At 41.5% G+C, this 15,000-nt stretch overlaps 1 protein-coding gene across 5 annotated transcripts in view; it reads right to left on the bottom strand.

The window, feature by feature from the left end:
• fam184ab (family with sequence similarity 184 member Ab) overlaps positions 1–15,000 on the bottom strand; it is a 116,383-nt gene that overhangs the window by 20,957 nt on the left and 80,426 nt on the right. For all 5 annotated transcript variants that reach the window (XM_069719077.1, XM_069719080.1, XM_069719078.1 and 2 more), the window contains 3 exons: positions 8,769–8,922; positions 7,004–7,131; positions 1,395–1,579 (listed from right to left, as the gene is read on the bottom strand). In XM_069719077.1, coding sequence (XP_069575178.1) covers positions 1,395–1,579; positions 7,004–7,131; positions 8,769–8,922 — 467 coding nt within the window. The remainder of the gene's footprint in view (positions 1–1,394; positions 1,580–7,003; positions 7,132–8,768; positions 8,923–15,000) is intronic.

The following is a 15,000-nucleotide window of genomic DNA, read 5'->3' as shown; positions in this document are numbered from 1 at the left end:
TGTGTGTGTGTGTGTGTGTGTGTGTGTGTGTGTGTGTGTGTGTGTGTGTGTGCTGAGGGGAAGAAGGTGGGAGTAATCGTCGAAGCTGTCGCTGGAAAATGACACTGAAAATGTGTCGCTGCTGTTTTTTGTTTTTCAAGGACTATAAAGTGACATTTTCAGGAAACGTGGCGATTTGCTTGAGATGCCACGAAACCGACGTCGGTTCTGACGAGTTCTGATCCTCATTTCCTGAACATTATCAAGCAGATTTATAAGGAAACTTAAAGGTCCCATTTTGTATAAATTCAGATTTGCTTTCTTCTTGCTACCTAAATACCGCGCAAGTGTCAAAACGATTCAGCAAACGACGGACCGTTTGGACTTCCTGAAGTTTGTGACGTCACAAACCCCCACTCATGTCACATGTCCACCCTCAGCACGCCCCACTGTCCGACCTTTTATGTATAAGAAGACAGTGAGCGTTTTTTTTTTTTTTTTTTTTTTCTGTCGCGGAGCTAGCACGCTGCAATACTGAAGAAAACCTGTGGTTGGCCGGGGCGTGTGTCACTCAGAAAATTATCAGCCAATCAGAAGAGAGGGTGAAATACGGGCCCTTTAAGCTTCGAATTAACCTCAAGTTGAAATGTTCTGCTCTTTCCACTGACTTTCTTGTTCATGTTGTTACACCACCTCTAACATTCGCCACAGTTAGAGATGTGCGTAAGCAGATTTTTGAACTTCAGACTTTATGCTAAGCTAACAGCCTCAGCTTGTCTCCGGTGCACTTAATGCACAAACATGACAGTCGTAATCTTCCAGTCGATCTCTCACTGAATTATTTCCTGTAAGTATTATTTAAACAGACATAAAAACCTCAAATTCCTCCTTTTCGTAATCAAACACAAAATCAATTCAGCAGAAAAAAAAGTGAAAAACACATCTAGCGGACTGAAACGAACTTCTTACTGCCAGTAATGGAGTCAAAAGGAATACAACAACAACAACAACAACAACAACAACAACAACAACAACCAGGGAGCTCAAAAGAAACTTCCTCCACTCTGAATTCACGAGAAGAAAAAACACAAACATTCAGCAGCTCGGTTGCCAGGTTACAGTAAAGATAAATTTCACTGCGAACACACTTCTCTGGGTTTTGTGAAAGAAGCGTGCAAAAGCGCTGCCATTAATATTTCAGACGAGTGAAGAGAGACAAATTTTAGAGGAAAGATCTTATCACACACACAAAAAAAAAAAAAAAGAGACGAAGGAGTCTGGAGCGACTCAAACGTGACGGAAATAAAAACCGACGGTGGCGTCGGTCTGTTTTTTTTTTTTTTTTTTTTAAATGTGGGGCAGACTTCTTAAAGGAGGAGATCAATTTTTTGTTTTTTTTTTTTGCTGAGTCGTACCGGATCTGCTGATTGGCTTCGCTGCGGATCTTCAGCACCTCCTTGCCCTTCAGCTCCAGCTCTTTAGTCAGAGTGCTGATGTTCTCGTTGAGGGTGTGGATCTGGTGGTCCAGCTGAGCGATGTGGTTCTTCCTCCTGGACACCTCCTCCTGCAGCTCGGTCATCCGGCCCAGCAGCTCGCGCTCCTACGAAAGAGGAACGGAAATAATAATACAAATCTGCGTTATTGTGTTTTCAAGTGACTCAGCTTCTTTTTTTTTTTTTTTTTTTTTACTTGAGGAAGTATTCTTTCTTTTGTTTGATAAAAGGACCGCTTCGCCGATTTCGCCTTTTTATTGGCTTTTTGTGGCTCTGGAAAAAAAACACAACACACAACCGTCGGTCATTTTAAACGGGGGATTTCATATCTTTAAACTTTATGATCAAAAGCCGTCGTCACAAACTGGAAGCACAGAGTTTAAAATGAGCGACGTCGCCCGTTATGAAGTCTCGAGTTCGGATTTTGGCCGGCGCCATCTTGCGAGTTCGGAGCAGGAAGTGACCATATTTGGGCGAACTCAAACTTGTTAAAGCTGCAGGATTGGACTGTAAGGAAAAAAAGAGAATCTCATCTGTGCGATATAAGAAACGATTGCTTGTCTATTTGTGATTGCTACGAATTCTTTTTCTACTTTCGTTCAAACCACAAAAACGAAAAAGGTCGATCCTTATTGAAAAGAAACCAGATACATGTATATATATATATATATATATATAAAACTGTGTATAATAGACATTTTATGACTGAAATAATGATATACACTCTCTACATTTTGGTTAAACAGAGCCCACAAAGTTGTGTCTTGTCAATTTAGCGGTAAGTCTCGCTTCCAATTTGAACCCACGAGTCCTTAATGAGTAAAACTGCGGCGTTCGTGACGGGAGTCGAAGTCGGGTCCTCCCGTGCCAAACGGATCGTCGCGATTAGAGTCGCGAACGAGGAGACGAGACGTAATCTGCGAGACTCCCACTTGAGTGCCACTTAACTCCATCAGAATCGAATTAAATATTGTCAAGTTATTGTCCACTAATGATCTCTCTCTCTGCAAAAAGCTCATTTGACTCGCCTCCGGAACGATCCGTGCCAACGGCGGCGGCCATATATCCCCAAAAAGCCATAATCTTGTCGTAATGGCCTCATTCACACGCAAAAAAAAAAAAAAACTCCCAATACGAGTCTCCTTTTTAGTGTTTTTAAATTAATGTAAATGGCCGAGTTTTGATGTGCATAAACTTGGCGGGGCAATCAGGCAGAGTGGGGGAATCTGTGATGACTGATTTACTCATTGTACTCTTCATCTCATCAAACTCCCGGCGTCTGTGTGGAAGGAGGGGAGGGAGGGGAGGGACGAAGACGAAGACGAAGACGAAGGACGAGGGAAGAAATCTGGCAGAGCGAGAGAAACTCACAGAAACATTTCACTGGATGAGTTTGTGCTGCATACTTTAGGACATTTAAATTCAAATTGACTTTTTCAATTAAGGCAGATATCACCGACTTCTCTGTGTTGTCCTGCCATCACATTTTTATTTATTTATTTTTATTTTTTTTATCTTCCTTTCCAACAACCTCAGCAAACTTAAATCAAAACAGGCCTCTGGTCCTCTTTCTATTCTCATTTCAAAGTCTTTGAAAAATAAATAAGGCATTCAAATATTTATCGAGTCAGGACATTAGCTGGCCGAATCTGTGGAGTGAATATGATGTGATTTTCTGATTCTTTCGATGGAGGAAGAGGAGAATTGAAGTATTTTAGTCGGTCGCGACGTCATTCCGTTGAAACTAAAGATAAACATGAGTTCATTCATACTGTTCTCTATTAAATTACATCAAACTGTAAAAAACAAAAATGCAGATCATAGTTATGTCTTTGAAGTGATGGCTTTGTCTGAACAACAGCGAGAAAAATAAATAAATTAAAAAAAAAAAAAAAGAGAATTTTTGCTTGAAAACTCGCATTTTTTAAAATTTTTTAAAATTTTAAAATTTTTTTACTGCTTATTAATCGATGAATTGTTTCGGCTCGATTTCACGAGGAACGAAGAAGGAGGGAAAAAATAACGAGAAGAGACGTAGAAGAAAATGACGTCTCTGAAGATACCCTACGTCTGAAATACATCGGAAACAGAACAATATAATGGAACAAGAACAATATAATGGAACAAGAACAATATAATGGAACAAGAACAATATAATGGAACAAGAACAATATAATGGAAACAGAACAATATAATGGAACAAGAACAATATAATGGAACAAGAACAATATAATGGAAACAGAACAATATAATGGAACAAGAACAATATAATGGAACAAGAACAATATAATGGAAACAGAACAATATAATGGAACAAGAACAATATAATGGAAACAGAACAATATAATGGAACAAGAACAATATAATGGAACAAGAACAATATAATGGAAACAGAACAATATAATGGAAACAGAACAATATAATGGAACAAGAACAATATAATGGAAACAGAACAATATAATGGAACAAGAACAATATAATGGAACAAGAACAATATAATAGAAATAGAACAATATATTGGGAACAGAACAGAGGAGATAGTAGATGTCAGGAGATGCTGATGACGACGTTATTGATCCGACAACACGCTGAGATCAAACACGTTAAATATCATGACACACACACACACACACACACACACACACACACACACACACACACACACACACACACACACACACACACACACACACACACACACACACACACACACACACACACGTCGGGAGCTCCGGCGTAGTAAACAACATAGCAACACAAGCGCCGCCGCCGCCACCTCGGCGTTTTTTAAAACGTCGCAACGCGCAGCAGTTCAACGCCCTTAAAAATTAGACGTACAATTAACTTCGTATTTAGGAAGATATTCACGGAGTCCCTTTCCCTCTTTTCTCTGCACAAAGCAAACTTTAAAAAAAAACACAAGAAAATGGAGTTTTTTATGTGTATAAAAGGATTATTAACATCTAATTGTGAGGAAATCTGAGACCTCGGCCACGCTCTGATTTTCTTTCGATCACCTACAATTTGCCAAAAAGTTTTAAATATTAGAAATATCGTGTTGCATAAAACACTTCAAAGACGCTGGAGATTTGACTCGCAGGTGTTCGGGGTGAAATATCGAGAGATCGTCCCCCGTCCCCCCGTCCCCACCCGTCCTCTCAACCCCCGCGGATCCGACTCTTTGTGTTTAACAAACAACCCAGAAATTCAATGAAACTCATCCACCCGGAAGTAAGTAACCTCAGGAAAGAGGAAACACTGAGCAGCTCTGCGAGCAACGAATCCCCGTCTGCAGCCGAGCGTGAAACCGAAGCGTCTTGTGAGTTTGTACGGATCTCCGCTGGGGCAAAAATAAAAACCAAATCAAATCCTTTGACTGGATAGAAAAGTGGACGTAGCTTCGGGCTCGAAAAAGATGAGGCCGATGCAGAAGTGCGTTAAGCTGCAATACCGCCGAGTGCCACTAGAGGGTCGGCTCCAAAAAGCCTCCATAGACTCCCATTCAACTTCTCTCATCAAATACAAAGTCATTCAATGTTTTCCACCAGTTATCTCGGTGTCGTTGGCTAAAGATACTCCTTATCAGTTTTATGGAGGTCCATCTGAAAATAATCCTGTCGTTAATTGGAAAATAAGTTAATAAGGGGGGCGTGTCTGTTTGATTGACAGTCAGGTTACGGGACGTATTATCACCTCCCGCTCCGAACTAGCAAAAGACGGGCGTCGGCTAAACGTCCGTTCACAAACCGGCGGGTGACGTCGCTGCCGGTTCACCGCTCGGCCTTCGACATCTGAACCTCATCTTTTGCTCCCGTATGATTGACAAGGCGGTTCGCGACTGTAGATATTAGCCTTCATTGGCTCCCCGTCGCCGTGGCGGCGTCTCCAGACGAGAGGCACTTGGAGAGCGGGAGGCATTAAAGACGACCAGCTGTGCGTCTCTGTTAGAACATCTGTATCACGCGGTGATGAGAGAGGAACTCGTGGTGTTCGGGGTAATTAGGAAGATTTACAAGCGGTGGTGTGAGGGCTTCTCCCGGGTGTGTGTGTGTGTGTGTGTGTGTGTGTGTGTGTGTGTGTGAGCCTGCGACAGGCGTTGTATGTGGCAAGATGGCTCCATAATCTAATACCGTCGAACATCAGCCGACTAAACAAACATTAAAACTATTCGTGACGAGCTGGATTGAGTTAAACACGTGATTCAGCTGTAAGTGACTATTTTCTTCATTATTTGTATCGTCTCTTTATGTCAATCCAAATACAAAACATACGCATTTTTTTTTAAATTTTTTTTAAATTGATTTGTTTGTCAAATCCAACAGGAAAAAAAAACAAAACAGCAAACTATTATAATTTTCATAAAGTTGGAGCTCCTGAAGGAGCAGCGGTTCTTCTTAAATCCCATAAATTTCAGTTTTAATTTAATCAGTGACCAAAAGATTGCGCTCAATTAATTATCTGCCGCCCTAGTAATCAATTAAAAGACTAATCTACCTTCTGGCGAATTGTTAAAAAAAAAAAAAAAATTACAAAAAGAAGAAAAAAGAAAATCAAAAAAAATATGAGCCGTGTGGCTTTAATCCAAATGTTTTGGCGCGCGAGTGGAAAACGTCTTCCTAAAAGTCCCTCTCGGTAAACGCCGAGCGCATTTTAGACACGAGTAAAAATGTTCCCCTTCGATGTTTCTCTCTGGAAATAAAAAAAAAACTTCCCCGGAGAGAGCGAATGTGTGCCGCAGTGTGAAAGAGGCGTCCAGAGAAGCTTCTTCTTCGGTGTCTGCAGAGTGGAGATTCATTACAATCACAACACCTTCCTCTGCTGCCGAACAAAGAGAGAACGTGACGCCTCTCCGGCTGTCAGATGTCAAATCCACGGGGGGGGGGGGGGAGATATCTTTCTGTAAGTCTGCATTTCTGCAGGGAATTTACCCACAGTTCATAGCAAAATTGCTAACGTATCATTGACTGTATACATATATATATATATATTAAAAAAAAAATAAATCTGAACTCGAGGCTTCATAACGGCCGTTCACAAACCGACGGGTGACGTCACTCACAATAAGAAGGAGCATTTTATTGACTTTTATGAGACTCGTTGAATGGGAGTCTACGGAGGCAATTCGGAGACAGACCTCTAGTGGCACTCGGTGGTATTGCAGCTTAAGGCCTAATCGGCCTAATATTTCCATCCCGGAAGCTTTTTAAAAAAATGTTTTTTTATATGCAATCAATGACACACACACACACACACACACACACACGCACACGCACACGCACACACACGCACACACGCACACACTTTGGGATTGCGGCCAACGCCCGAGGTGTTCGGGAAGATTCGACTCGAAAACCATTCCCCACTTCAGCTTTGGCTGCCGTCGTTTAAAATGACGTGAAGATGGCGGCGAGCCAGAAGACGATCAAAGTCACACTTATTGTCAAATCAGCCGTAAAGACACGACTCCCCGTCCCACAAATCACACTCCAAAATTTGCGGAAAACAGCTGTTTGTGAACGCCGAGTTCGTACCTGCGTCCGGTTGTCCTCCAGGGTCTTGTCCAGCTCCGCCTTGGCCGCGGACGACTCCTGCTGGTGGGTTTGTCTCAGGTGTTCGATGGCCGACGCGTGGATGTGGTTCAGCTCCGACCGCAGGGACGCTGACCGGGAAAAGATTCAGTGGAAGAAGTTACAAAATATATATATATATATATATATATATACATATGCAATTTGTACAGTAAGGAAACAAAAAGCCAGTTTGCAAAAGTTCAAATTTAGTGATACTGCAAGACTCAAGCAAAAAAAAAAAAAAAAAGCTCCTTTCAAGCTGTAGTCTGTTTGCAAAAAAAAAAAAAAAAAGGAACTCATTAGACGGCGAGGCATTTTTATTACATTACTTTGTTACTTTGCGCATAAAGACGAGTGCCTCCGTCGCCTTTACCCGAGTGGCCTTTAATCCTCACTCCAATGAGCACCTTTTATTGCAAACAGTCTAATGGTTTGGAGAAGCGCGGCGGGGGAACGCGCCGCTATTAGCCTCCTACTAGAAAGGTTGTGTAAGAAAAAAAAACAAAACAACCAAAAAGATGACAAATTCAGAGCACGTAGAAGAAGAACATAATGTTACAAACCCGCGCAATTTCACAGACGAGGAGAAGATGAAGAAGAAGGAGGGTGAAGAAAGAGGGCGAGAGAGAGAGAGAGAGAGAGAGAGAGAGGAGGCAATGAGAGGATGTCAGGGTGGTGGGAGGTGAGAGATGGATGGAGGCGGCTCTCCGGTGTCAGGACCATGACATGAAGGTTAATGGGAGGCCATTTATCACGCCGCTGTACCGGTGGGTTTCGTGCTGAAAAACTGGGTAGGGCTGAGATTTTACTGCATATTTAGTCTCGCAGGTTTTAGGTCCTCGTTTTTAAATCGACCGACACCTCTTAAGATCGAGTTATCTGTTAAATACGTACACGTATCGAAAATAATACGTACTGCACTTCTTTTTTTTTTTTTTTTTTTGCTGGACTGGAACAGCGGGGTACTTTTAATGTCTGGTCACTGATTGAGTATGATGCAACTTCCTGTTTGCATTTCAAATTAAAAGCCCCTTGTTTCAAACTAAAAGCGGTCTCACGTTTCATACGCGGCGCAGCCATGTTTGAGGTTTTCACCAAATCTTTTTAAACTGTATCGAAAACCTGACTCACTTTCACGAAGTCATTGAAAAATAGTTACTCTTAACATGTTAACTCGTCATCTCGAACAGTTTAACTTGAGAAAAGTCACTTCGTGTTTCAGAATTTCCACTTTTAGTGAACCGTACGGTGTCACCGGAGTGCAAAACACACAAAAAAAGAAAAAGACAAAAAAAACAAAAACAGGATTGTTTTACTTTTTTTTTTAACTTTCGACGTGAAAAAAACATAAAAACAAGAACACGCACACTCTTGTTTTAATGTTTTGTACTTCGGGGCTGCGGGTTTATATTTCTTGCATGTTGCGTCTGTAACTCGGCACCACGGCGGCAAAAGAAACATGTTTGATTTCACTTCCCACCGACTCTGAACTGAAAACTAAAAATCAGTGCAAAATGTGCCAAAAAGTCACGGGCGGGTAAATCTTTAAAAAAATATCTTTTTTTTTTTTTTACACAAGCCTCCTCCCCTCCTCCTGCCACACACACACACACACACACACACACACACACACACACACACACACACACACACACACACACACACACACACACACACACACACACACACACACACACACACACACACACTTTTATTCAGATCTTACCCAGCATGGCTTTGCCCTCGTCCTCCAGTTCAAAGCGGAGCGTTTGCAGCTCTTGCTCCGACTGCTGTTTGAGCGTCTCGATGCTCTGACGGTGAGCCTCTCTGAGAGACTGCAGCTCGGCGTGGTGATGGTGGCGGAGACGCTCCTCCAGGTCCTGATGGAGAGAAGAGAGGGCGGGGGAGGGGGAGGAGGAGGGAGTTCCACCGGGACGGAGAGAGAGAGAGAGAGAGGAGAAAGAGGAGAAATTTGTAAAGAGAAAATGAAAACAGGGCGGAGAGGAAGAGGTGAGGAAGAGATATAAAGAATGAAAAGAGAAGTGGAACGTATTTTAATTCAGAATCCTCCACGAAGGAACTTCACACCATTTCTGCTGCACAGTTTTGAAGAAAAAAAAAAAATTGAGGTCCCAATTCATCGAAAAAAACACAGAAAAGCTTCTCGTATTTAAAGCGTCACATCAACTTTAATTGAGAGTCGTTCAACTGTGGAGTTTTGAGTTACAAAAAAAAAAGAAGAAAAAAGTAATCTGCACTGTAAAAATGCGCCGTAACGCCGACAAAAACTCTCTTTTTCTAAAACTTAAACGAGGCTTCTTCATATTTCCAGTCTGTTTAAAACTTTTCCCTAAAAAAAACGTTTGCTGTGTTTTTTTCCATTCGGAACGTCTTTTGAGGTTTTTGAGGTAAAACGTACTCGATCACTTTTGGCACCGTGCAGATATTAATATAACATTTCAGAATACTGACGCGTGGTTCAATATATCGTCTCAGTTTCATGGAGCATTTGTTCATATGGGCATCGTTTTCTGGACTGAAAAAAACGGAACTATATTCAGGAAAAACTGAATTTGTTGAGTTGCAGAGTGAATAAGCAAATGACAATAAATGTTTCTGTCCCTTTGTGGGCAAAGTAAAACAATTTCTTTAATTTAGCCATTCCTTATCCTTTTATTCACTCCTTTATCAATCTTGCACTTTTTTTTTTTTTTCTGTTTTGTAATTTAGACTTTTTGTTTTCTGTGGTACTTTAATTATTACTACTTCTTTATTATCTCTGATATTTCTGGACCATTTTCTGTAAATTTGAAAATAATAAAAAAAAGAAAATACGATTGTTGGCATCATAGATGTAGACGAGGAAAGATTACGGGAAAAAAAAAAAAGAGATGATAATCAGGTGTAATATGGACAGGTGTCAATCAGGTAGTCTTATTCATTATGTCCAAAAATAAAATCGCTTGATTTCCTTCAAGTGTCGTCCAAACTAATAAAAAACAAAACAAAAAACAAAACATTAAAAAGGTTAATTGCATGCATGTATTGTAGAATTACAGGATGAATTACATCGTGTTCAGCTACTTTCATCCAGCTGTTGTTTATCTCGGCTTTGGCTTCGTCACAAAGAACCGAACAAACAATTTAAACGGAATAACATTATGGACTATTAGCAAAAAAACAACAAAAAACAAACAAAAAAAAGACCCAAACAAAACAGCAACAACCTGATAGGCACTTATATACACGGTGTTAGCATCAGGCATTAGCGCTGTTGACTGGAGGGCTGCCACAAAACACACACACGCACACACACACACACACACACACACACACACACACACACACACACACACACACACACACACACACACACACACACACACACACACACACACACACACACACACACACACACACACACACACACACACACACACGGTAATGTCAGACCTATTAATGTCCACCGCTGGCAGCCGTTTTGTTTACTCAGGCAGAAAAATCTACTGTTGATGTGTCGAGTGTTTCTAGAAGTGAGTTTACAGGAAATATGGTTGAACTTTTTTGTGTTTTTTTTGTGTGTTTCTAAACCAGCAATTGACGACAATAATTTGATGCAGCTTTTCTCTGTGAAACAATATTGTTTTATTTAATGAGAACACCGGTCATTAAAAACGCCCCCCCACCCTACTGTGGTGTGTGTTTTTTTTTTTAAGTTTCTGACCACCTACTGTTGTTAATTGCAGCTGCTGTTACGATCTTTCATTTGATCTAAATAATAAGATTGCAACAGATTGCAGGATGCAGCGACGGACGGCGCGTTCACGGACGACGTTTTTCAGAAGTGTTTCTGAGCCCGTGCGGTGATTTCCACCACAGAATTGTCTTTGTTTTTAAAGCGACCAGCGTTCAGAGATTTCTTCAGATTTTCTGGATCTTTTAACGACATCATGAACCCGCAGATGATGAAATCCACGAATTCTTTGCGATTTTAACGTTGAGGATCATTATTCTTCGCAGTCTTTTCACGGAGCGGTGAACCTCTCGCCGTCGTCACTGCCGAGACACTCTGCCTCTCTGAAATGATCTTTTTATACATATATATATATAGATATATCATGTTACTGATTTGTTGCCAGGTAACCTAATTAGTATTGAAATGTTCCAACTTTTTTTGAAACAAGTTGCTGCCGTCAAATTCAAAATGAGCCCATAGTTTTCATAAAACAATAAAATGTCTTTTTATTGTCTTTTTATTCGATTTGCAAATCGCTGCGTTCCGTTTTTATTTACAACTTTTTGGGGAAATGGCGTTTGTACTTTCGACCGTGCAATTTACTGTCATCGTTCCAGCGTCATTTCTTTTATTATTAAAACTCCGTCTGTTCTTGTTTGTAAGATGTTTGTCTTCCACCACACTTCCAACGCCAAACCACGAGGCGCTGCTCGGCGCAAATGAATGGAGGCACTTCAATTGTGCATTTCTGGTCTGTTTCGTGTTTGTTTGCAATCTTTTCTAAAGGTCCTTCGATACTTCTATTATGTAACTGCGTTTTTCTTGTCTGCGAAGTATATGGGGACCTTGCTACATAATGATTTTGCACTCAAAACAAAACAAAACTAAAACAAATAATATCTAGCCGAGTTATTAATTCAGTGCACTAACAGGTATTGAACGCCGGCAGACGGATAAATTAGATGGAGATCATTTCTAATTTCACAAAAAAAGGAAAACACAGCTTCTACTTCTAACAGCGTTCTTGGAATATTTCATAAAGTTCACATCTCGTTTTTATTTAACGCGCAAAGATGCTGCAGAAGGAAAACTGCTGTTTACGCCGAACTTAGCTCATTCTTCTCTGTCAGTAAACTTATATGGTGGCCTTTTGCAAATTGTAACCACAATCCATCAACGGGGAACATCTAAAATTATATTCATAGAAGGCTGACAGCAACATCTGCGGCATTTTTAATTCACCGATGTGAAAAAGCCTTTGGGGAAAAAGATTCGTGGGACGAAGAGCCCCTTGAATATTCAACGAAGCTCGTTCTGAGTCGGCAGGCAGCCGTCTCGGTGTTCGACGGGGCGTTCATGCCGGGTTTTATTTGATTGGTAACACTTAAAAACAGCTCATATGCAAAAAAAAACAACAACCCAAAAGCATGAGAGTTCACGTCAGTTTCATAAGTGACTTGATATTAACGTCCGCGCTGTATTTAGTCGTGTATCCGCTGAAAGGGATGAAACGAAGCCTCGTTTTGCTCTGTTGTCATTTCAGACCCCGATATTCCCAAATCGTGCTCGTGGCCCCGCCCCCAAAAAGTCCGATTTTCAGTGAGCCCGGAGGAAAACTCTCTCTTTGTGAAAACAGACTAATAATTTTAAAGTCATACATACAAGCTTAAAACATTTAACTGTAGGAACAAGAACAAAAACGTGTTTTTGAGTGGAGGGGAACTTTAAAAACACGTCAAACAATAGAAACTAAAGATGACTACATTTGGGGGCCGAGGGCCACATTTTGGACCACGCTTTCTATGTTTTGACACTTCACGACATTTAACAAGCTCATTCTCCAAAAAAAAAACAACCCCGAAGCTCACAGACGTTTTAGAGTTTTGACGATAATTTCTGCAAAATAATAAAAATCACAAAGATTAAAGAGTAGCATTTTATTCATTTCTGATATGTAATTTTAGATTTAGACTGTACATTTTCTGTAAAATACATTTCCTTTTACATTCATACAAACATGTATTTTTTGGGCGCGCTGCTTTCCGTTTTTTTCATAGGAAAAAAAATTGGGCCGCTTCTTCTGCGTTAACCTTTAAGATTTAGCTAATCCTCACGGTCTTTAAATGTGGTGTTGAGAGTCTCATGGGAAATGGCGTCACAGTATTAAAAAAAATAAAGAAAGAAAGAAAAAAAAGTGCGTTTTAAAAACCCACTAATCTTTGGTATTGATCACTGGTGCTCGTGGTGCCGCGGGTCAGTAACAACCACAACCGTTTCACTCCTTTCAGTGACGGGAGCACATGAATTACTCCGAAACGCGGTGAATCCTCTAATTACACATTGACTGTGATGTCGTTCCTCCTCCTCCTCCTCCTCCTCCTCTTATATGTGATGTTTGTGTGTTAAAGCCCTTTTCGTTACTGGACGGTCAGTATTTGTTACTCTGCCTGTAGGTGAACCCATTTAACTCGGTAAAAAGAGGGGTGGGAGGCGATACGGATCTTAATCCCCCCCCCCCCCCTCCCCCTTGAGAAAAACTTAAAGACCCCAGTTAGAAGAACGGAGGCGTCTTAAAAAGGGGGGCGTGGCTTGAGACCGTCTGGTGGTGCAGAATCTTAAATGTCCAAACGAACCTGCAGCCAAAAACACGAAGGCTTCAAAACTGGTGGAACATCGTCTCATTTCTGGTGTCAACCAGCCCGCAAGCTGCTGCAGTTTGATAATGTTCACCCTTATTCAAAGATCAAGGTGTATATATATATATATATATATATATATATATATATATATATATATATATATATAACACTGTCAGTATCTGACCGGGAGGAAATTATTGCACTCTGGTGAGTTTCCTGACGTGATAGATGGGCATTTTAGCGATATTCTTTGTAATGCCAGGTTTAAAATTCATGAATAAAAAGCTATAAATGAAACTTTCCAACCTTCCTCGCGGGTTATCGTTTAGTTCTGCTGTTAGCGCTTTGAGTTAAATGCTAATATCGGCGTGGGCGTGCTCCTCTGATGACGTTCACCGTGTTTAAAATCACACTTTAACATGCTAGCTAGACCTGTAACCATCGTGAAGCTTTAGATGACGATTAATAGTGATACGAATAATTGTGCTGAACGTTTGAATTGTCTTTTCTGTTTTTTTTCTTTTTTTTCTTGCTTTGACCACTACCTTTTTTTGTTTTGGACAAAAAGACAGACGAGAAACAAGTCGGCACGCTGTCGATCGCGTCGCTGGAGTCGGGCAGCTAAATTTGGTTATTTGAATGTGTGTGTGTGTGTGTGTGTGTGTGTGTGTGTGTGTGTGTGTGTGTGTGTGTGTGTGTGTGTGTGTGTGGTGGGGAATGTATGACTCCCTGGGTCTAACTTCCTGTGAACTATGAAGAGATAAAACCAGACGTATATAAATGTAAGACACAAACACACAGACGCAAATCATCCTTCCAAAAAACAAAATGCCTCCACTCTGGGTAATTGAGTTTCTCTCTCTCTCTCTCTCTCTCTCTCTCTCTCTCTCTCTCTCTCTCTCTCTCTCTCTCTCTCTCTCTCTCTCTCGGCCGACAGGAAAACAAACACCCCGTCACAATAAAAGCTTTCAACGCTTCCTGCTTATTAACTAAGACTCTGGCAGACAAGAGAGAGATGGTGTGTGTGTGTGTGTGTGTGTGTGTGTGTGTGTGGTGGTGGTGTGTGGGGGGATGAGGGTGTGGGGTGTGTGTGTGTGTGTGTGGGGGGGGGGGGGTACCGGCTGCTTGTGTGTTTGTGTGCGTTTGGATCGGAGGCGGGCGGTGAGGATAACAGGGAGGAGCATGTTTGTTACAGCCGTCACTTTGGTTTACGGGGGGGAATAATGAAGTCTGCCGATTTCATAAGAGCCGTGTGACTCAGAGGTGCTATCCCTCCCTCCCTCCCTCCCTCCCTCCCCCCCCCCCCACACACACACACACACTCACCCTCGCGCACACATTTGTAGGGAAGTAGTCGCCAAAAACACATCGTGAGGACGTAGTTCTCCCGACCTCGGTTCTGCCTTGAAGCATTAATACAATTACAGCATCCGAGACGTAAAAGAAGAAAAGCGGAGGTGGGGGGGAGGAGAGGGGGGAGGGGGGGGGAGGGGGGTTGATTTGGGATTGTGATGTACAGCTGATCCGAATCGACCTTGACTGTGAAATGGGAAGGATTAGGGCCGGAGAACATTTTCTTGGCA

Source organism: Brachyistius frenatus, unplaced genomic scaffold (genome assembly GCF_029030835.1).
Source record: "Brachyistius frenatus isolate BFR_SWC_R1_liver_20210118 unplaced genomic scaffold, ASM2903083v1 Contig_205, whole genome shotgun sequence".
NCBI lineage: Eukaryota > Metazoa > Chordata > Actinopteri > Embiotocidae > Brachyistius > Brachyistius frenatus.
Note: the sequence above shows the minus strand (reverse complement) of the source record. Positions and strands in the feature narration are given on the sequence as shown.